The sequence below is a fragment of the Corvus kubaryi genome, unplaced genomic scaffold, assembly GCF_017639235.1.
Source record: "Corvus kubaryi isolate FWS band 111438036 unplaced genomic scaffold, C.kubaryi_AGA036_p1.0 37392, whole genome shotgun sequence".
Lineage (NCBI taxonomy): Eukaryota > Metazoa > Chordata > Aves > Passeriformes > Corvidae > Corvus > Corvus kubaryi.
Window position 1 is genome coordinate 2,251,638 of NW_024581131.1, and position 24,775 is coordinate 2,276,412.

The 24,775-nt window shown below is 37.0% G+C and overlaps 1 protein-coding gene across 10 annotated transcripts in view; it reads right to left on the reverse strand.

Annotated features, from left to right (window-relative positions):
* The window catches only part of SOX6 (SRY-box transcription factor 6), a 374,652-nt gene that overhangs the window by 19,597 nt on the left and 330,280 nt on the right, over positions 1-24,775 (reverse strand). For all 10 annotated transcript variants that reach the window (XM_042038377.1, XM_042038378.1, XM_042038379.1 and 7 more), the window contains one exon: positions 14,330-14,438. In XM_042038377.1, the coding sequence (XP_041894311.1) occupies positions 14,330-14,438 (109 nt within the window). The remainder of the gene's footprint in view (positions 1-14,329; positions 14,439-24,775) is intronic.

Sequence of the window (24,775 nt, forward strand, 5' to 3'; positions counted from 1 at the left end):
GAGTAATAAATTACAACCATCCCAAGAAGGTCAACTCTGGCTGCATCCGCTTTATGCAAGTCCATACTTGAAGGACTTGAAAAAACAGCCAAAGAGTTGATGTTCTTTGAGCTTGATCTCTGGGGAAATATTTGCAAGTTGACCTATAGGCCATCACAAAAGCATTTGCAAAATGAATTTCTGCAAATAACTAAAGCAATATATTCTTCATGCTCTTCTGTCTCAGAACCACAGAATTATATTCAGCATATAAAGCATTACAGTAAAATAGTTCTTGTAGCATGGGATTCTACGGGGGGAGCCAGAAGGTCTTGGTACCTTTTCAGATTAGAAATGAGGTGGCTAATGATAGAAAGACACACGCTCAGTGAGGTTTTACAAGTTGAAACACATAAGAACAAGCTTTCAAACTGGTTGTTCTTAGGTACTTCATCCTGTCAAGCAGATATTTTGACATTATTGTGCCCTATAGAAACAATTTCAACAGATCTAACAAAGTAAGGGGTTTTTTCCTATTGTGATAATTATAGTTCATACTGACGGAGGCTGAAAGAGACACCTGAAATATATAAAGAAAAAAAATAAGCAAGTGCAAAGAAGTAGGTGTTTTACGTCTTTCTGAAAATATTTTCAGGAAATTCTAATAACTAAAATAACAGATAAAATGGAAATGTACCACCAGTGAAGGACAAGATGAGAGAAGGAATTTGGTAATTTTCTCTCTATGGCAACTAGTGCTCTACCTGCCAGTTACTCTTCATACAGCAATCACAGGAGGAGGGATTTTCAGAATTAAGAGATTGGTCAGGATTTACAATTATTGCAAAAGCAGTACAGTTTGGCTTTCCTAGTGGCTTAGTTGGCAAAGAAGTCTATACTTTGGCCTAAAGACAGGGGCTGTCCTCAAAGTGACACTTTTAGCTTCTGGACGTGTTCACTGCCTTACTTCCTAGATCCTTTTCATTTGCTCAACTTGTTATGACTTCGATGATTTAAAACTAAAAGCAGATTAAAGAAGAATGATCTTTTTTTGTGGATGTATGGATATAACCTCTCTGTGAAAGCTGGATTCCACACTACTATAGGGGAAATACTGAGGCAAAGAACACCACAATAAATCTAAAAATGCTGCAGCTTCATGAAAATAATTTCAAACACTATTTTCATTTCTAAAGAGATCTCTAGTCAGAGAAAAATAGAAAGATAAAAGAATCTGATCATCAACAGGAAAGATAAATATCCTAATGTGAAATAAATGTTAAGAAACATAAAATAACAATTGTTACATTGTTTATTTATTTATTTATTCATTCATGCCTTTATCTGATTTTCTTACATTTACTGATGAAAAGAATTCTACAGCAGGCATCATCTCTCAGCACATTTTCTGAAATCTTGGCCATAGTAGGGTTAATCCTACTGTCTTTACTGGGATATGAGTTTACCTTCCATTTTGCACATCATCTACAACAAAACCCGATATGGGGCTTTACATGTTACCAGAAAACAAACAATAGTAGATGTGATAGAAAGGAGCAAAAAAAGGCTAAAAAAGATGAGGAAAAGAGAGAGAAAAGATGTGATAGCAAAAAGAAAGAGATTTTTATCAGTCACCCTGTTATTCCTTAATTACTCTTCACACTATGGCCATTGATTCATGTTTGAAGTGATACATTTCCCCTGACTTCCCCCAGATAATGAATCTGGCTAATCTAGGGAATATACTGCAGATCGTCTTCCATGGACACACACCAAGATGGGATACATAGAAATAAAGACAATCTTTCTAGGTTCCTGGCATGAAAAGACTGGTTAGTAGTAAAGCTCCTATCATCAGTTATTCATTAAGCTGAGGTGACATACTTGCCTAGTTTGGAAAAGACTGATTGTGACCTCCAAAATACCTGTCCCTGTCTGTGGCAACACAACTAGCACTGCAGAGACCAGATCCTGATAAACATGCAAAAAGGAGTCACTCTTTTACCACTAGAGATGGGTTACTCATAAACATGGACATGCCATAAAAACAGGGAGCATGAAAAACCAGCTTGGCTGTCCCCTGAGCTGCTCTTAACCTGTGTACAGACAAATGCAGCCTTTGTGAAAAATGTAGCAGTATTTAAAATCAAATAGAAAAAGACAAATATGGAAAAAATAGTATGAAAAGAGAAGCTTTGGGAAGCTTAGAACACAAGAGTAGCCATTTAACTAATATTCTGGGTTATCAGTTTTAGAGAAAGTTACAAGAATTACTACTACTCCTACTACTTCACTGTAATCTGAGCAACATGTAGCAGTTGTAGAGTAACATTTATCTGTTTTGCCCCTTTCCTGTCTCTTATTTCTTCATCCCCAACACCATTCAGACTTTCTCATTTTTTATTATCAGCAAGAGAGGCAACATAAATGGGTACCACATGAACTATTGTCTTTACTGGCATGTCTTGTCATCACTGACAAAAAACCCACTTGGAAACACAGCTAGGTTTGGAACAAGGGTGACACAAATGTTCTGTTTGTCAGGCTGCTTTTGTTCCAAATGCTACACAAATATTATTCAGCTGCAATTTGAGCATTGAGCATTTCCTACAGGCTGCATGTCAGTGAATGAATGGGAAGAAAAACTAGGAAAGCCACAAGCAATTTGTTAAATATTGGAATATTTAAATGGCCTCTAAATTTTTTCACCTGCAAGGATTCTGAAATGTGCTAAGTAAATACTAAGAGGTGGGAATATATTGTAGCACAGGTTAGCTACATCCAAGCAACACTTGGTCATGATAAGACTTCTCTTTTTGCTGCTAAGAGACTCCATTCTCTTTAAAACATCAACAAGAAGAACCAACCGGGAATTCCCTAAGGTCAGCTCTCAGGAAACATAAACCTCTAATTCAATAACTCTGCTACTGCACTGAAAAAGGCCTTATTATTGCAACATCCATATGGAGTCAATTGGACATTAATGACTAATCAATCCCTCCCCTTTCTATTCTACTTATAGTGTCACAAGCCATGTTTAGATTAGCCCATTTCCTGCTTAGGATCGCTCAAGATGTCTTTTGTTCTTTCAGGGCTGGCCTGATGGAGGCAGCTTAAACAAACACACGACCCAAGTGGTGCAGGAGTTATAAACTGCCATATGTGAATGAACAAAGGGGCCATACTAAAGCCTTTTGTGGTATTTGTTAATGTTTTTCATCTGAGTTTAAAAAGACCTAATGACTTTGTGGTGAGCTGATGCATGTGGCTCGTGGCTTTGCAAAATGAAGGAAATTCTAGCCAGTTATATATCAGCATATATTTTCCAGAGTGCCTTGCTTTCAGTTTTGGTGGCAGCGAGTTTACTTTTTTTAGTACATTTGTTTTACATATGCAAGCAAAATACTTAATCTCAATTAAAACACAGCACCAGTTTTCACAGCCATACTCACAACCTGCATATACATCTTTCCCCATTTGAAAGTCTAAAGCTAAAATTGAGTGGAATATCTGCTGCGTGTGAAATCAAAGCAACTGTTCTCAGCTCCACCAGTTCACTCACCAGTGTTTAAAGCTGAATTGTTAGCTGTGTCCTAATAAACACCAAAACAATAATCCTAAATAAGCCACTAGCACATCCATGCTCCACAGTCCAAATCTGTACTATTTAAATGAATTAAAAATGTTAAATGTAGCTACTTGCTTGATGGCTTACACAAACAATTTAGATTTCTTGACCACATTCTAAAAAATGCTAACCCTCATGGAAACTTGGCATGGAATATAGCTAAAACAATACAATAATGCTTTAAATTACATGGGATATTAACTGAATTAATTAGAGCTTGAGGCCTGACTTTAGCTCTTGGTGGCTGACATAGTCACACATATGGTCTAACATAATAGTTACTCAGTGAAGATCCATGAAACATCTATACAGAAATTGTGATGAAGAATCAGCCTCTACTATAAATTTGGGGAGGTGTTTAAGTGTCATCATATTTTTCAATCTTGTGCCACTTGCAGACTTCAAGATCCTTCACAGATAATTAATTAAATGCTAACAACCCCATTCTGACATTAATGTTATTGATAGAACAGAAATATGAATCATATTTAAGTTGAAAGTTTTTCAGCCTAAGTAATGATGCCAGAAGTAAGGAATTGCCAGTCATCAGACCTAACAACCATCTACATTCCTACAAACATTATTGTTGTTTCCCTTTGATATTTTATTTCATATTCAGTTGGGGAAAATAGAGGCCCACAGAAAGGAAAATTGTGGATGAAACAGCCCAGCCCAAGAGAAACAATACTAACAATTATTGTCAGGTACCTGACAAGATCTATGGATTTGATTTGATTTTTCAGAAAAAGCAGCTGTCTACCAGCTAAGCAATTATTGTTACTATATTAATCATATTCAAAGTCAAAGCAATACAAAGAGGAATTCACTAATCTATTTAACATAAAAATGTTTCCATAAAAGTAACAGCCTTACTGCCAGTGTAGCTGTTATTCACATCATTTCAAATTTCTCATGACATGAGTGTCACCTAGAACATCCAGAAAACACAACATTAATTTAAAACACAGGGGCTAATTCCACAGTCTTCAGTCATCCCAAAAAGCTTTTTTGTTGAAAAAGTCCTGTTTGAACAAGGGCCATAGTGATCCATTCATACTTCAGTCAATGCTTTGTTTTGTTTTAAGATGGAGAAATGACAGACGGGAATTAAGGACAGAGAAAGAAGGCAGTCTGACTTCATATTTGATGGATGCATTGTTCAAGGTGTAGCTGAACACTGTTCTTTGCTGGCTCACATGTTCTTTAGCAAAACAATGATTTTTAAAAGCTTAAGTACAATGTAGTTTGTAAAAGGGAATTATGTTTAACAATGGAACAGGGTTTTACAAAACCACCGCCCTCAAATTACGTGGTATTAAGAAATGCAGAATACTTAGCAAAAGATTTTAAAATGTGTTGCAGTCACTGCTTTAGTGACCCATTTCCTGCATTCAATCTTCAATAATTTGTCACTTTCTGAATGATGCAATGTCATTCTTTGTAGCAATATAACTAATTCCTTCCATCCAGCGTTAATTTTTTCACTTGTCATATCACATCAGTAATTAGCAAGGATCTGGGGCTAGGATAGGTATATGCCATTTCTTCTTGCCTTTCACATGGTGTGCTGGTACTACAATAACTGATAATATAATTAGTAAATAACATAACATGAAGAGAGAGAAGCAAAAGCAGCATGATAACAGGAGCTGTTCTTCAGGCTAATTTTTCAAATAAGGTACCCCTGTGCTTTTGGGATTTGTAAGCAAAACCAGGAAGATGTTTTTGCAAATATGGCAATGGCATGTCTCAATATGCTATGACATTTACCTGGCTGGATAAAAAATAAAGCATTTGCCATGAAATAGGGGCTTAGACAGAAATTTACAGATCATTCTTTTTTTAATTCCTGTGAAACTACCCCTTCCAAATTGAAAACACAACCATTCTTTATTTGAAGACTCTGTGAAGACACTGTAATGCTCACACTACACACACTTTGGAGCACTGATCCTGTGAAATCAAATCAAAGTACAAATTAAGGAAATATTTTCCCCTTGCTACCAAGTTATTCGCTAGGCACTTGCTTAGACACTTTGCATATCTACATGGAAGAAAGGCAAATGATCCTAAACATTTTTCTATTGCTGAGATACTGAGGTTCCTGAAGGAGAAAATGGTACGCATTTTAGACTTAGAAAAATAGACAGTTGTACAAAGAGGGCTTGTTTGAATCTGGACCAATTGCTCGTGCTTAGCCAGAATGTATGATGCTCTTTCCTTAGTGTATTCATGTTTCTGCTCCACTCCCTGTGCTCAAGGATTTAAGGAAGATGGGCAAGGTTCCTCCCTCCTTCTTGCAGTATGATATAATGGTGACTTTCTCCATCAACTGAAAATTCAATCATGCCTGGAAATTTTAACCTATTTTATGGAGCTTCAAGCTCCTTTTGTCATAGCTAGAAACCCTCAGAGAATCAGGATCATGGGGCATTTTACACCTGGTGGCTGTACATGAGTGTGAAAAAATATTTTAAACCACTGAGTTACTATATTTAATTTTTCAGTCAGTCCACCTAAAAATAGCAACGCAAACTGACTGATGCTTTCAGCATTTGTGACAATAATTTTCTCATGGGCGAAGATTTTCTGTGTAAAACTGCAGTCCACAGTTGCTTTTTACAGCTGCCTTCTAAATTCCTGAAAATAATGTTTTACTATATAATGGAAATTGTGAAAAGCTCTTAGTCATAACTGTGTTAATAGGCACCCCTATGTAAAACTCAGGGCATTGTAAGAGTGCTTGATTGTACAACATCAGAAATCCTAAGTGGAATTTTTGAAAATAAAGATACTGTGGTTATACTCACAGCTTTTACCGGCTAGCGCTCAGTCTCAGCGCCTCGGAAAGCCTGAGTCTAGAGGGACGGCACAAGCAACCTGGCCCTTCAGCAAGAACGGCAACGGGCAGCTGCAAAGCCAATACCACCAGCAGAAGCAAAGAGGGAGAAATACAGCTCTTGGCTTATGCTATAGTCCTGCTTTCAATAAGAGACAGAGACACACAGACAGTGCTGGCAGAAAGTGGTGCAGAGCCAAAGAGGGCAGGCCCGCTCTGAGGTCCTCTTTTATTCAGGAGAAAGGAAAGGGGAGGACTGGGGGCGGACCCGGGGTGACCACCCAATCAGACACTGCTACAGAGTTTGAGTTACTTTCGGTTTTGCACAGCTTGGAACAAAGGTGTTCAGAGCACGTGGCAGGGGCAAATCCTGGCTTGTTTGACCAGGGAGGAGAAGGGCAGCTTGGAGCAGGCAGCAACAAGATACTATTCTATAAGAATCAATTAATGCAGCTTGGAAATGTCAGACAAGAAAGCCTCATATTTAACAGCAGGGAAAAAAAAAACCTAAGACAGTTGAAAATCAAAAGTTAGCAGTTGTGGAGGATACCCAGATTTGTTATTCTGAAAATGAGAAGCATACTATATGTTAAATGTTAGTGTCTTGAGAGGAATAAGTTTCAATGCTATGGAAAGATCAGTCCACACACTCCCAACACAGGTTTTTCAGTTCCCCCTCCAAAATGTTATGGGGATGCTGGCAACAATGAGATGCGCGAAGTGGTTGCCATCAGAAAAGTGATGGGGTGATTCTTAAAGAGATCTTATTCCTAACCCATTTGTAGGTGTTGAGTTACTCCAGGGCTGAAGCACTGAATCTCATCCCAGACAACTGAAATGCTGTGCCTAAGTACTTTATCCCAGATTCCTATCTGTTTTGAGTTATTCTGGAAAATTTAAGCATATCACCCAAGTGTCAGGCACAGTCAGATTCATGGATGTTAAAAATGGCAACTACAGCTAATGAAGGCCACCTTTTAGCATCTGGGCTAATTAAGATAATAAGCTATTTTATCTTTAAATAGTAAAGATACAATTATTGGATTTTGCTTGGGGCGTTTTTTGTTTGGGGGGTGTTTTTGCAATCAAATGCCTATAATAAGAACTCAGGGCAATAAAAATTCCAGTAGTCGAGCTTAGTCTCTGGATACATTTCTTTGTTTTCAGACAGCTTTCACTGTTTTCTGATTTTCATCTTTCTCCTCTCAACTGCCATAGCAACTATTACAAATATTTATGTGCGACAAATTCTGGCATGGAGAGGAATTCTTTCCTCCGGTATTTACGAAGCACTGTCACAAAAGTAGGTGATGCTTTTACCCTACCTCTGCTACCTGCTGTTTACACCTCTGCCCAGGAGGGTGTTAAACAAGTTACCTCACAGGTTTGGATTGTGTTGGCAGCCTGCCAAGGTTGATCTGCCTGCAAATGTATGGTTCCCTTTCACCTGCCTCTTCAGCTGCTCAAAGCCAACCTTTTTTGAAGTAGAGAAGGAACCCTCACCCTTTCGTACAAGCAATTATTTGCTATTGGGCATATATGAGGTTGTTGAGGCTTTGAGCATATGGTAGAAGTTCTTTAATAATACACCTAATAGATGTGCAAAACCCATTTCATGATGCCTGCTCTCTTCTTGCCAGGGAGGGAGAAAATGACACTTTGACAGATGGACAGAAACTGGTGGCAGTTTCTCCTCAGCCTTAGAGAACCCCTTGTATCTCAGTTTTCTCATATTTCTTCCAGATTCTTTCTACACTGCAGACTCCCTGTCTTTCCTCACTTAACTCATTCCTCTCCTTTGCATGCTTCCACATTCACTGCCGATGATGCCACTTCAACCACTCATTTTTTATGATGTTCTGGTAACCAGTTAAGTCTGTGATAATGCCTAACACCATTTCTTTCTTTGCCATTTAATTTCCCTTACTTTTGGACAGGTGGAATATCCCATTGTGCTACAACATTCCTTGCAATGTGACTAGCCCAAGCCAAATATGAATGGGAAGGCCTAATTCTATGGACATAAAAAGACACACTGTTAATTGCAGGAAATCTTGATCATTGACTTTGTACACTGGACAACAAGTCCACCCTCTGAAATGCTGCAGAACTGGGTTCTTAGGCTTACTAATGAATTGAAATAAATTCTTGTAAAAGATAAGGTGAGCTTGTGCTCCTCCAAGCCTGGATTCAAGTCCAAAACCAGGTTCAGACCAAAAACTGAACTAGAATTAATAAGATCAAGCTAGGCCTTACTACTGGAACCAGACAATTACCAGTGGTTATCCAGCTTGCAACTGGCTTGCATTTAGTTTACTTGGAGCATGGTTCAAAGACACCAGGAGCACACAGATAAGGCTTAAAGCTGTGCAGTCTCAAACCGTGATTTGAAATATAGAAAACAACTTTAACCCAAGGAATTTACAAGTTGAAGTAAGAGACAGCAAGCAGTGCAAGGGAGGACACAGGCACTAAATCAATGAATTTAAGGAGATGGGCTGGTGCCAATCCCATGCTGAGGACTCCAAGAACTAACTTGACAGCCAGGTTTCATAGCAAAAGTTATCCTCTGGGAGACTTTGAAAAATCTTATTAGTCTAATACAAGGACAAATAAATACACAGACAGATGAAGTAGGTAGACAGATCCCACCATATTATTTAAAACTGTTTCTAACTAGCAGACATGTACCTACCCTTCAGGTCCATGCTTAACACACACTAGTAGAATAGTGTCCAAGAAAGAAGCAGCAAGTGCTGAACACAAGTTTTACTGAAGCAAGAAAACTGCAGTGTGAAAATTTTGAATGAAAACATCAAATGAGGACCCAGAACTCTTTTTGTACATTGTCCCAAATGGCAAACTGTGAGGCCAAATATTTAACTCACAAGCCTCTGATTCTAAAATATCAGCATGAATGAACATGGAACTAAATGTGAAGCACTAATAAGGCATTTCCATCTATTTCTATTTGCTTTCTGAAAATTAATTCAGCTTTGCAATGCATCTTATTTTCACTAAGGAAAACCAGACACAGATAAGTTGTTTCTCTTTTATAAAATCCCACTGTGAGATAGTGGCAAAACAATAACATTCAGATGTTTTTACCCTGAGCCTAGGATCCAATCAAGAAAATTACACTTTAATAGATTCAATTCTTTGGCAGGAATGAGGATCAAGTCTTGATGGGATTTGAATCTCTGAATATGACTGCTGAAGGAAACCATACTGCAACCTGAGCTAAGGTAAAATCAGTAATCGTCAACAGGAAGGTTAGGTCTACCCTGCAGATTTCTATCTAGTAGAAAACAAAATCTTAATACACTTCCTTCAAATTTCCAAAGAATGTGACCACAACCACAAAACCAGAAGGATCCATAAACATTGTGTACATTTTACAATTCAAAAGGAACAGCACTATCACCCAAATCTGAGTATCTGTGAAAGGAAAATCTTTTTCTAGAACTTGAATAAAAAAAACTTGTTCACATGATCCAATATCCTCAATAACTGAGAACTAAATACTTCAGTATTTCATATGCTAAATACTTTAGTATTACTTAGGTTTTCTGACCTGAAATTTAAACAGGGCTTACCTATGACTCCTGACTACACTCTACACACTCTGGTCAGCTGATGTATGTCAGTCATGTTCAAGAGAGTGTTTGGCTATAGCTGCATTTACAGCTGTCTGGGTGTGTCCATCCCTGTTACCTATATTTCAATACTAACAATCTCAAATGTTCAGAATTATGAAGCCACCTACAGAAAGAATTATGTTTCCTTTATAATGTTAATGTTTCAGGGGAAAAAAATCCTTGTTTAGTTCTCTAATTGGGTCTTCTTTATAATTTTGGATACTAGTCGCCAAATGTTTGTGAGGCTTTCAAATCATGTTTTTGAATTTTCTAACTACAAATGTATCATATATTTTAACATGGCAACTGGGATTTCAGGTAATGATACAAGTCTAACAGCTGTGGATTATTCATCAATGGTGTCACAGTCAGTAGCAATGTTTTAAATACAGTCTGAGCATGATTTTTAACATAGTTAGCTCCATCCTGCTGGTGGCTAAGGAAGTAATAGAAATATTGGTTTATGTCATATTTAATAGAAAACTCTTGCTAATGATTTTCAGGCCTCTATTCAGATGACTGTTAGCTCATTATGAGCAAAACAAACTTTGAAGACAACTTATCTCTGAAAGTAGAACTAGCTACCATTAATTACATTTTACCTTTAATTAATCTTAAAAAGGTTTCAATAGGGCAGTTAATGCAAGTTAAAAAAAATCATTCTATACGATTTCATATTTGTCTAATTTCTAAGTTTAAAGAATTTCAATACTTATAATTCACGACTCAAAAAAAAAAAAATCTGTAGCTTCAACTTCTGATCAATGAGCCAGTACCACAAGCACTCCTAAAATTACAGGAAAACACGACTCTGATCCTGTCATACTCAGATCACCGCCATATGTTATAGAAAAGATGTAAGGAGCAGAGAGAAATCATTGCTAGATACTGTTACAAAGGCATTCTGTAAAGCAGAAGTCTGCTGATATGTCTTCTAACGAATTACATGAACCTTAAACATTGTGTCAAAACTATGGGAATCAGGAGCACTTCCCAGATCTGATCCATCTCAAATGCCTGTTGGGATGGACAGACATGCACCGTATCTCTGCACACTTTAGTTTCCTATGGAAATGCAAATGTGCAGGTAGGTAGGGAGTGAAAGTGCACTTCCACAGCCCCTTTCCTCTACTCCAGTGGGGGAATCGGACTACAACCCAAACTGCATTTCCCCCATTTATGGCCAGCAGCGGGACTAAATTTGGAATCCTTAGCTCAGGAAAGAATCTGCTACACCACTGCCCCACTCTTACACCTGCCCCCACTACCACTTTTAAAGAACCCTCTACAAATTGTTAACATCTTCTCTAAATATAGTTAATTTCTTAATTCTGAAGTCCTAAAATTCTGGTGATGAGAGTAAAGCCACCTGGCAGAGCTAACAGCCATCCACTCACTCTGTCACAACTGCACCTGGGCCTCAGAGATCTGGAGGTATTTCTGACAAGAAAAGATAGGGCGTCAAAATTTGGCCATCAATAAGTCACTTCAGAAATCTTTATTCCCTGTTTGATTGTGTTATATGTGTAAAATCACACATAAACCACAGAAATGTTGTCTAAAGAGTTCTACAGCAACCTGCATTCAAAAAGTATAAAAAAAATGAAAAAAAAAAAAGATTTAAAATAAAAATGACAATACAGAAAGGAAGGTGTGAAACACATGAAGTCTTTGAAGAACATGACTGTGCCTATTAGGAACCTTTGACATTCAGCTAAGATTGTGACCGTGGCAACAATGAAATGCAACAAGGAATTCTTACAGGAGGTGAAAGAAGAGAAACAAAGCTGGTGAAAGGTCTGGAGCTCAGGTCTGATGAAGAGTGGCTGAGGGAGCTGAGGGTGTTTAGCCTGGAGAAAAGGAGGCTCAGGGGGATCTTATCACTCTCTACAACAACATGAAAGGAGTCTGCAGAGAGATGGGGGTCAGAATTTTTTTGCAAGGAAGAAGTGATAGAACAAGAGGAAATGGCCTCACGTGCCAGGGGAGGTTTAGATTTGATATAAAGGTAAAATTTCTTCACTGAAAGAGTTGTAGAGCACTGGAACAGGCTGTCCAGGGAAGTGGCTGAGTCACCATCCCTGAAGGTATTTAAAAGATGCAGTTGTGGCACTTTGGGACATGGATTAGTGGTGGACTTGGCAGAGCTGGGTTGGACTTGATGATCCTAAGGGTCTTTTCCAACCTAAATGATTCTATGATTCTGAAGAATAAGCTGTCAAGTTTCTTAGTAGGCCAGGGCTGAAACAGACAAGTTTGGAAGCACAAAATAATAGGAACACGTATAAAAAACATTGACAAGCCTAGAAAAATCTGTAATAGTTTCGTGATAATTAGAAGCTGGACAGAGTGTAGCATGGTACAGTATCTCAGAGACCACAGTTTAACTGCTGATATTTCAGCAGCACTGTTTGCTATGGACTTCCACTGTAAATTATGTTAGGCGAGAAGTGTCATCTCTTAGCCAGCTTGCCAAATATAAGGGGCAAAACTCAGGTTATATTTTTAATGTCTTTTTCTTACATCCAGCTAATATCTAAATTCACCTTGTCTACGAGAAGGATGAATAAGCAGCTCAGTTTAGAACTCCTGCCAATGTTTTGTTTCAGATCAGCAGTGCTATGTACCCAGCATCTCTTTTCCGGAGATATCTCTTGGCTGCTGAACAAATTCTGGAAATCTGAATCCATTCATGAACTCGGATTTCTAATGTGGCAAGGCACCATGCCTCAGAGTGCCCCAGTAGCTCTAGAAAGACATGCACACTGTCCTTAAACTGGCAAAGCATCACTGTAGATTGGGTTACATATGGCAAAGCTTCTCTCTGCACTATCCAGTAACAGAGGGGGCTGTCAGTGCCACAAGGGGTATCAAGATACTAAATTAAGAACACTAGGAAGAGAATGGATGAATTGAAGGAAATTACCTAAACCAGCAGTGGGGTCAGAGGCCTGATGTCATCTAAACCAGTCACTGTGTATCTGTAAGTATTCCCTTGCAACTTTTCACCCAAACCGACAAAAAAAACCAAAATTCTTCAACATGTTGAAATATGAAATATTGCTGCTGGATGGACATTTCTTTATAAAGCACTTTATAAATAACTGATTGGCCAAAAAGTGCTTTGGAAAGTCCATGTATCTCTTGATTCCTTTCTTCTAGAAGAAAGAGTCATTGCAAAACACCTGTCTGAAAGTTATTTTTTACCTACATTCTGTTTGTTATTTTTCTGTTTACAGATGATACAACAGTGGTCAATCAAATTCAATTACGGATGAATAAATGAAGCTCATAAATAATAAAGTTTATCCCTAAAGTTTACTGGTCCTGTTCTTTTGATCCAAGAAAAAAAGCAGACTTTGGATCTGTCAGATGTTTGGATGTTAATGGAAAAATTCAGAGGTGTTTTAACCTTCTCAAGCCATAACTAGAATTTCCCCAGTTTAAAAAGAGTAAAATTATTCTCAAACAGAACTAAATTGAGGGGGCAGAATCTTGCATAATATTTTATCTGAATAGTACATTAAACTTCCTACAGGTAGGGTTCCTACATATGTACATGTGCTCTTCTAATATATCACAGGGTAGAGAAGTTCCCAGTGACATCCACTTCCAGAGCATGCATGGTAATCCTGCTCAAGACTCAACTCAGTCCTGTTACACACTGACTTCCACCTGGGGCTTGAAACATATATCTATATCTATATCTATATATGTTTATATATAACTCTCACTGAAATGGGTGCACTGAAGTTTTATATCATGAAAAAGGCCTTTTCATACAGAAAATGTGAAGTATATTTTCATTATGATTTGATGGCTGCCTATGAATAGAATTGTGCTTGTTATACCTCGAATAGTTGGTGCACGATGGGCAGATTTCTGAAAATGCTCTAACCTTCTTCACAGCTGCTAAACACTAAAAAAATGGGGAATATATATCCTTCCTGAGATAATTTTCTCAATACCTCCTAAAGTTATATTAAGAGTATAAAATGTACACACTTATTTGGCAGCTGCTTGGGGGAAAAACAGTTGTGTTGCAAAGGGCTAAAAGGGCTACACAGTCCTTTTCAGGCCTCCACACTTTGTTATGGACTTACTGAAACCCCAAAAATCCAGACAGAAATCAATCAAGTGTTACCCTGGAAGGTAACATAGACAGTACTTATGACACTGGCAGTATTTCAGCCATATCATCCTGTGGTGCAGTGTTAATAACCCATGGTCAAAATTGCAACTCACCTTCTGCATCTTCTGGCCTTGTAAGATCGATGACACCGGGGCCAATTTTTCCATCTTCATTGGGTTTCCCTGTTAATTGCGGGCCTAAATTTTCAAACCTTGTTCTTTCCTGGAAAAGAACAGAAGGAGTCTTAATGCTCCATATAGGATAGTTCTCATTATATGCCAGTGCATATGGGTATGCATTGATACATGCCTTATTTTTTAAATCTGAACAAATAATGAATGCATCTAATTAGAATTTTAGCTCAGGGACAATTTTTTTTTTTTTTTTTACAGATTCTGAATGTTTGCATTTATGAAAATCAGTTTTAAATGTGAAACATATACAGAAACTTTGAGATTATTTTGATCTGCAGTGCCATAATGCATAAACGATTGTACATGCAAATACAAAACACTCTTGGCAGCACACAGTGCTGATCGGTGCTGCTCACTTTGCCTTTCCACTTATTTTCCAACTTAAACTGAAAAAGACAATCAACATTTGGGAAACATGAAAATTCAGAAGCTGAAAGAAGAGTTTGTATTAAAATGCACTGGTTTTTTAATGAAAAAAAAGCACATTTTCCCCACTCTGAGATTTAAGTTTGTGTTCATACCTCTATGAAAACACAAGTCTGAATTCTATGCAGAGGTTTTCAAAGACAAATATTTGAAATAAGGAATAATAGAGGACAGAACCAATATTATTTTGTCTAGAAATCTAAGTTGTACCTCAGTGAAAAGGGAACTTAAGAAGACAAAAAAAGGAAAAAAAAAAAAAAAACCTAAAAAGAATGCCCACTCCTAGAAAAACAGAAAGCTTTTGAGAGCTGGAGACCTCCATAGGAAATCTGGAACTAGAAAGTGGAAACTGAAAGGTATTTTATATGTTAACCCAGTTCCTCACTCAGCTACTGGACAAGGGCACTATAAAGGCAGTGTAATATTGTCTCTCAATAGTGGTCTCTGTAGTGCTGTGTATCAGTAGCAAAGTGTTCAATGGTTATCATTAATTTAGCATTCTCATTTGAGGGAACATAGCATGTTTTCCCTCTTGCCTTGTTGTTACCTCTTCAGATTAAACTTGGCATTACGTTGTACTTGTGAATGAATGAAACCTTGTTGTTCATTACTATGAAACAATATTAAATGTCATGTCAGCTGGAATTTACAGACATGAAACACCAGCTTTCAGCTCTACAAACAGTTTCTCCATGTTATACTTAATGCATTATGCAGAAGTAGAGTGCTGACTGCTGTTCAGTCTATTGTTCAATGACCTAGTTCTGTGCTGTGCATACCAGACACGAGGAGAAAACATTGGGAGATTCTCTCCTAAAAGAGGGTAGAAACTTGAAAATGTTCTTCAGGATGAAACATGGCCTTGACTGCTCATTTGCTCCACCTCCAACTATTTCTGCTTTCCAATATTATTATTTTCCTCTTATCATTGTGTTTCAGTCACAAAACCCCATCAGGACAAGTGAGGAATTGTTTTGATTCCTCATGTTTTCAGCTCCTTCAGCCGTGTATTTTCTAAATTATTCTCTGTTTAATTTGCAGAGGAAAAGAAAGCTCAGTCTGACATTGGATTTGCCACAACATGCAGCTGAGGTATTTCAGGTACTAAATGAATTTCTAAAAGTTCTTCAGAATCTCCCAGTTGGCAGACAAAATAATTCTGCATTTTATATTTGGTTAATTACTTCACTTGTTTTCCTCTGTAAAATCCATGGTTGATGAAGGAGCTTACATACACAAAGGAACTCACAAGAAAAGAAAGAGTTACAAATGAAATTTGACTGCAGAAAGGCTCTACAATACTAGAGGCCCAATATTTTACTGAAAAATATTGTGCAATGTAACAATATACCTGAATCATCAGGATGGGATCTGTCTTACTGGTAGAGAGAATGAAAAATAAGTTTATCAAGGATACTGTGTTCCATTGCAAAGGGCTGATTTGCAGTTGAGATAAAAACAAAGATCAGTGCTAAGAAAACAGCTTTTGGCACATTTATTTTCTCTTCCAAAATATTTGCACTAAAAGATTTTTTCTTAAGGATGTTAATACAGCACCTGCAGTGTTCTTGGAAGAACAGCCTTTGAGTGAGATTCAGAAAAAGGAGAAATACCTTTCTGCTATAAAAATCAACAGACCCTGCTACATATCAATATGCACATTTGGAATATCTTTCTAGTCATTCATTCTCTTTGATTTTACCAGAAAATATTCTGTTACCAAAAAAAAAAAAAAGAAAAGGAAAAGAAAAAGTTTCTGCAAGAATATCAATATTTTGACACAGAAGGAGAAAAGGGAAAATTACGTGATAAGATTCAGAAACACTAAAATGAAAGCACTTATACCATAAAAATACCTGCTCTTGTCAAACAAAGGAGATGTATTTATAGTTATTTTATAACCCCCTCCTAATTCATGAGAAGCTTTAACAAAGCTCACTATATTTAAGTCTTTGAAATGCCTTTTAAAGTAATTCCTTTGCTTGCCTTTTTCACTGAAAATTATCATTATAGTGATAGAAAAAAAATGGTCAATATTTGCATTGGTTTTAAACAAATTCAGAGAACTGTAAAAAACAGGAAAATCTTCCTCAGTACTAAAACCACTTTTATCTGGTAGATGCCTTTACAATTCCATGAAATACAGCATATTCATGCAATGTTTATTCTGAGAGGAAATTTGTCCCACTAAGCTCAAATCCTTTTTAGTGCGATTTGTTTTTGCTCCCATCTTGAACTCATCCTAGAGAAAACAGACTAAAAATCTTTTAAAAGTACATGTTTCCCCTAGTATGACTGAGAGGAGGATTGATTCTCTACTTCATATTCCGATATTTAAAAAAAAAAGACATACCGTCATTAAAAATAAATGATTATTCATAGCTGCACTAACAAATATATTACCTCCACATGCATTACATTTGCACACATACACATCGACTGCTGGATCTATTGCTGCCTCCCTAACCTCCATTAGTAGAAAATGTTGATGAGTTTGTAATAAAGTGCACTGCTATGGACAATGCAGGTGTTTTCTCCCCTGTGAAAAGCATTTTTGACCCCTATTTTGAACAGGTTTTTTTCTTGTATTCATGCTGGCTGTGGAGCTTATATTTTATAGTTACTTTAAGTTTTTCCTTTTAAATCGTAGCAAAAAATTTTTAGGCCATGACACTGACAACCCTTTCTCATGACAAGAACAACACAGTCAGTTGGAGTTTGCATTAGGAAACTGAAAGCACTCCCCAACACAAATCAGATCCTTTGTGCTTCTTTATTACTTTGAACACATAGTAAAAATAATCCTTTCTTCAAGATGAGAAAAATGAGAAAAAAGAACCTTTTTAACAGCCAAATCTTAATTTTCCATTCTGTGATATGATTAGGCACTTATTTATGCGTTGTCAGTCACAAACATGCAGAAAACGTAAAAGTTATTGAAAAAATTAAAGTCTGCTCAACTGTCTTGCAGGACTTTTGGTTCTCTAAGTGCTTTGAAATTATGATGTATGAGGTAGATGTTGCATATTAAATAAAGATATTTAAATTATAAAACCCCCGTTAGTGAGAGCTGATGAATGTTAAATGTTATGAGCCACAAGGCTGTGGCATCCATCATATTCACATATTATCACAGTCAGTGATGGAGCAGCCCCAGTGATGACAGATAGACTGCTAGATAGTTATCCCTTATTTCCAGCGTCGCCAAGCAAGCCTTTCAACCCCTTTGGCATTATTTTTAGCTTTGCATTAAATTAGCAACTTTTCCGTCACGTTCTGCCAGAAAGTATCAATTCTTTCTTCACGTGTGGAAGGTAAAAGAATGATTCAGTGGAGCAGGGAGTAAAGCAAAAGGAAGCCTTAGCCCCTGCCTCGGAAAAGGCTGCAAACTTCAAATGACTAGAAACAAATATAAAATTGTGATCTTGTGAAAGAACAGCAATGAAACAGTAAGCACACAATAATGGCTTTTCTCTGCACTTAGATAAAAGCTGAATTTTTGATGTGCACAGTATATTTTCATAAAATTTTATATACTATGTTTTATACACTTATTGGCTATTCCATAATAATGTGTGTGCTAACAGTAAAATTGCTCTTAAATTTATGTGTGTTATTTATATGTTCCCACGTAACAATGCTTTTTGTTGTAAAAAATATTCTGTTTATTAATGTAACTTTACAACCACTGCATCCAGGATCCGTGGTAAATTAATGACATTTTTATTATTTTATAGTGTCATTAAATTTTTACTGATCACTCCATCAAACAGAAGCAATAAAGGCCATAATGCAAACTGGGACACTTAGATCAGGGGAGCAGGAAGGCATTCCATATAGTCTGAAGTAAACGGCTTGCCATAAATGATATTTATACCGTCTTTAAGGATGTGAGAATACTTGGACAAGTTTGGCAAAACTGTTTCTGTAGTACCATGGATTGTGTACTTAAATAACAGTTTACTTGCCAGCGAGACATTTTTTTTTCAAACCATATGCGAGAAGATGACTGATTGCATCCATCTCCTGAAAAATAATACACGAAACGTAATAATACACTGGGCACCCCTCCCTTCTGGATTACCAAGACTGATCTGACTATACCCATGCCTCAAATTATTTCAACATGCTTGCATTTTCCACATCTGAAATGTATGCTTAGCCTGAAATGGAAAATGGCATGCATGCTGATCGTTGTGTAAAAGATTTAAAATATATATCTTTTTTGCAAACAAATACTTTTATTTAAGTAGACATGTTTGGACAATGACGTAATACCTTTATTTCAATAGTCTAGCATGGAAGCAGTTATCCAACACCAATCTAAAGAGCCAGTTTCTAGAAATCGAATTAATATGGGTCATTCACAGAAGCCACAGAACATATGACTGAAGGGATATTATTTCTTCTGAGGACAGTGCTTTAGTTAGAATGACTACAAATAATTATCACATGTTGCCTTTATGTATGAAATGTATTTCAATTGAATTATTCCATACTAAATGTTCTAGTAGCTTATTTGCTAACTGTGATCTATTGCCTTCATGTACCATGGACAGTAAACAACCAGCAAACAACTTAATGTATTCAAAACATAAAAAGGACATTTTCAGTAGAACACAGAGAAAATTATTCCCAGTTTGAATGAGGAGGAATTACAGCTCCTTTTTTCCCCTCCCTGGAAAGTCGAGATACAAATGCCCCAAGCTTTTCACCTTCTTTTTACTACTTTTTAACAGCTAGGACTGAAAAGTTAAATTACCCTCCACTTAGGATCTTTTGCAATGTCTTGGCACAGCAGGGATAATTACAAATTGACTTTCAGCCTTATCTCTGGATATTTTAGTTATTACGGGTGGGAAGTTTAAACATTAACCTTACTACAACAATGTCAATCATCCTACTGGTGTGCAGGCATGCAACTGCTGGAATTCTTTGGATGGCAGAGGAGATAAACACAATACTGGCATTATTGTTACAATTAAAAGCATGGCCCTTGGTTTTGCAGAACTATGGTGAATGCCTAGGACTCATTTTTAATATCATAGCACTGGGAGCTGCTCCAAGAAAACAGAGAAACCAAATTAGCAAAGCAGACAAACTTATTGTAGGAATGTTGTTATTTTAAGATATTACAAGATACAAGGTGTACCTTTTCCAAGGATTTACAGGTTTTAGGAGTGAAGGATATGCTGACATCTACGATGTTGACACAACCTGCCCTTTCTTTTTCTTTTCTGTAAGTGAAACACCTGAATTCAATGATCTCAGGGACCAAGAGAGGCACAGTGAGTGACTTTCCACCCTGAAATACTGCTGCTTCCAGGTTTTGCAGGCTCCTATGCTGTTCCTAAACTGTTCCAGTAATATCTCTGCATGCTGAACATACAGCATGGACCAGCATCCCTGCCACAGACTACAGATTTGCATCACATTGCAGTGCCTCAAAGGAAACAGCTTGCTTGAAAAGATGTGGGGAGAGAGAAGCCACTAGGTCCTCTTTCAAATATATTTTTCCATCGTAAAACATAACTGAAAAGTAAGAGGTTAAAAGCAGATAAGAGGGAATTTACACTAAAATTTCTTTGCCTGCCTGGCAAGCCTCAGCTGGCTTCCATGTGACAATGTGACATATGCAAGACCATCACAAGCAGAAAATACTCCAAAGTTGTTCAGAAACAGAATTTCACAGCTATTGTCACATTATGAGACTTCCTTTAAGACCCAGGTTCTGGATTCAAAATTGACAATTGCAATTTCATCAAAATTTAAAGTATCTAGAAAAAAAGTCTAGCCTAGACACCAATGGGCTAAAGCAAAAAAAAAAAAAATTCCCCAGATTAGTAAATGGCCAATGCACGTAGCCTACTTGTAAACTCTGTCTTCAGCTAATTATTGTGGAAGCCTGATCTTAAGGATCAGAATTCCAAGAGCTGCTTCTTAGTTAGTGTGAACAGTGGCCATCTTGATCTCGAACATAAATGAGAAGGATTTAAATTAATTCTCTGACTATCAGGAGCATTCTGCAGATACTAAGGTGTTTATAGACTTCAGTGCATTGAAGCCTGCTTTTAATAGGAAATGTATCAATTCAAAACTATTTTTTAAAAGAAAAATAAAAGGACTAAGAGCAAATATTTCCACCTAAGAAGGATATTATGCCCTCCTACACATGAAATATTGCCATCTCCATAACTATTGCCATGCTTGCAGGCACTCCTAAGCTATGGATCTGCCCTGGTTAGATTACTTTCAACAGGATTACTGCATTTACTGAGCCCCCTTAACCAAATGCTTTATGTCTTTGTTCATATGGTTTTAATATGGTTTTAACCAATTGCAAGGTTATTTATAAGTTTGCAACTCCCCAGTAGTTAGAGTTATGAAGCGTTCAGACTTAAGCATATCCAGTTGTGTGGTAACCCAACTACTGCTTTCATGCGGTTTCCAACTTTTTATTCATGTACAAAGGCATGATGCATGGCAGTATCTGAGACCTTTCTCACTAACTCTTTGTTTCAGCAGCAAGCTCAGGCAGCAGCCTACAGTAAAATTACACATGGACTAAAAGGTAAAGATTAAAAGAAAAAAAAAAAAATCATGCAAACTGTGAAATTCCACCACAGACTGAGGAGAAGCTAGTCCTTGAAAAACAAAGGGACAATCAATTAAGTTAGCAGCTGGTAAGCTGGTAAATGAAAAGCAAACAAAAGGAGTTACTACTTTACACTCTGCATAACACGGGTGTAGAATTTGTCAGAGGTCAGAAAGAGTCCAAAGCTTGGCTTGTTGCTTGTTTCTAAAAAAGCTGGATAATTTTATGACTGTTAATAACATTTGTCGTAACACATGCTAAGATAATCAGATCTCGTGTTCCAGAGTGTAAGCTGTTCAACTGTTGAGTAAAAGAGAAATTCCCTCATCCTCTCTGCTGCTCCCTTCCCTCCTGACCAACTCCACAGATGATTAACTGGGAGCCTTCTAGGGAGAGAAGTTAATTTTCTTTTATAACATCACTAGATTTAAGGAAGAACTGGTAAATGGTATAGATCAAATCTGTAATCTACCTTGTAATTAGAAGGAATCTGAATGCAACCATTAAAAAAACCCCAACGTTTTCTTCTAATTAAACACATACATGTGCATTTTTGAGAGACAGACAAAAATAAACACAAATTACAATTGACATCCACTTCTACTAGGAAATAGCAGGACTGCGGTTTGTTTTTTTTCTGTGCTGTAAAGTGACTAATAGAAGCAATTCAATAGCTACTCGTGGACCTTTGGAATGTTCATTTGAATTTCTAACATTAGATTTACAAGAATAAATGCGCAAGGATATGGCAAAACAAAGGAGTTTTTCCTAGACTAAATATTTCAAAGGAATAAATATATATATATATTTAAGTTTAATTTAGCAGGTGGTTGGACCTTGTCGGTTATGGCCTCATTTTCACCAAGTATTTAAAAATTGAGCCATTTAAATGCCATAAAAGTGAACAAAAATGCTTTTACTAAATTTAGACAATGTCATGATTCTGTACATATATCTGCATGTTACCCCAGATTTTTATGCTTGTGACTAAATTTCATTAAAAATATTGTCATACATTAGAATCAAAACAGAATTTCGTTACTAGCATCAAAACTGTGAAGCTCATTCTCTCTTAATCACCTAGTCATATATTCCAGGCTGAAAACTCAGTTTTAGCAAGAAGGCACAGCAGTGTAACAACCAGCAAAACTATTCTAGGTTCAGCACAACAATTTTTTTGGAATGGAAAAAAAAGGCAGAAAAGAAGTCACCAATTTCAATTTCATTGCGGTGTTCTGCAAACCTCAACAGCACAAAGCTGTTGCTTTCAGCTGCTATCCACACAGACAGTTGGGAAAAGAAAGGTCTTTAAAGAAATCCAGAAAACACACATCCAGACAAACATGCACACATGTCACTGGTCAAACATCTTTAGAAGCAATCCGATGTTCCTTTGTGAACAATATGCAAATTTAAGCACACATAAACAGACGTATATAAGTTTAATTTTAAACCTATAAAAGCTAAGAGAAAGACAGATGATATTCTCATAAATACTTCCATTCTATTGTTTCAACTGTTCCTTAGGACAAGCACATGTCAGAGTTTTGGACACTATCAGATAATGCTGGAAAAAGTTTGATAAACATCGACTACATGATGCAATAATCAATTATCAAATCGCAATAAATGCAACTTTTCCTACATGGGTAGTAGTTATAAAGGTATGAAAGCAAATGTTCTATTTGCCAGTATTTTTACATTTAAGGAACTAGACTTCAGGGAAAATCTGAATATGAGTTTTGTGCTTTTTATTACAGCAATCTTTGAGCGTGAATAGCATTGTATTTTGTAAGTGTAGGTTTGAGTAGCTCCATTAGGGTAAATCCTCCAGGACTTTGGGGGTACAGATATCTAACCCAGACACCCCAAATGAGTCACTGGGCACCTACCCCTTTTGTTTACCTCTATAAACAACACAAGCCTCTAGACATGCCTCTTCCATCCCGTGTTCAGGAAGACACCTGAAGTAGTTTAAATTGGTGATGCAAAAGACACTTGGGCTTAAATGTTCATATTCATATTTAGAATTAGAAATGCAATCAAGGCAGTTAACAAAATCCCACCAAATGCTACTGTTTTCAAGTATATGCCTTGCCTTGTGCTGGATGTAAATATATAATTGCATACCATGCATATAAAGATTAAGTAGGCTTTTTCTGTATTTATCGAGATGATTTTTTTTGGTAGCATTTTAAGCACTCTTTCTCAAGGTTGCGTTTTATGATTGCTGCTTATACATTGCTCTGTTTATACTCAAGCCTCTTTTGTTATCTTCAGAGAGAAAAGGAACATATCACTAAGGCATAAGGATGGGTGACAATGGAACAATGATAATAACATCATTATGCAGTGTTTTGTCTCTTGTACCTCCATCACTGCCATGTTTTTCTCTGATTATTTCAGCCTCAGGAAAAAGTGCTGCTTACTCTTTATGTCAGGAAGGCAAGATTACTGTTTGCATGATTACAATATCAAGTATGATGCACGTAATGCCTGTGATAATATAAATGTACCCCTCAACTATCTCCTGTCTTTAATCTTCATGCAACTGGGAAAAGAAAAAAAAAACAAAAACAAAAAACAAAGAAAACAAAATAGTGAGTTGCAAATTCTTGCAGCCTCGTATAGGCCTTAATCTTTTAAGGTGCCAAATACTTTCACTCCAGTCCAACAAAGGCCTCAGGGACATGGATAGTCAGTACTTAACTCCAGGGGAATATATAAAGAATGGGCTAAATGCACTTGACTGAATCAGGGCCAAAGTGTGGAGTTCTTATGTTTACATGGAATCTGAGAACAAAAATTAAACCATTTTTTTCCAGGCTCAAAAAGATGCTTTCTCCTTCTTACTGATTATTCTTTTTTCCCTTTGAAACAGGTAGGTTGAAGACCTTCTGGTACAGAGGATTATTTTTTGTTTAGGAATAAAACCATAAAGCAAAGATCCTGTAAGGATCTGTGTGAGCAGACAAAACCTCTCATTAGCAGTGTCCCGACTGAAGAGAAAGAATAGCTCTGCATCTCTGAAATTGCTATATTTACTTACTGATCTTTCTAATACAATCAAAACTAAGTTGTTCATAGTTTATGTTTTTAAAAGTTATACTCAAGGCAAAAGCAGCCCAAACTGGGTTTATCAACACTATGAATTCACAGTCAGAGAATGGTTTGGGTTGGAAGGGGCCGTAAAGACTCCCTAGTTCTAGATCTGACACCCTGCCATGGGCAGGGCTACTGTCCATTAGACCAGGTTGCTCATTCACCAAACCAAAAAAAAGCCCCAAAAACCAATAGGCAACTGGTAAAGTAGGATAAAGGCTCTATTTGGGATATCTGACATG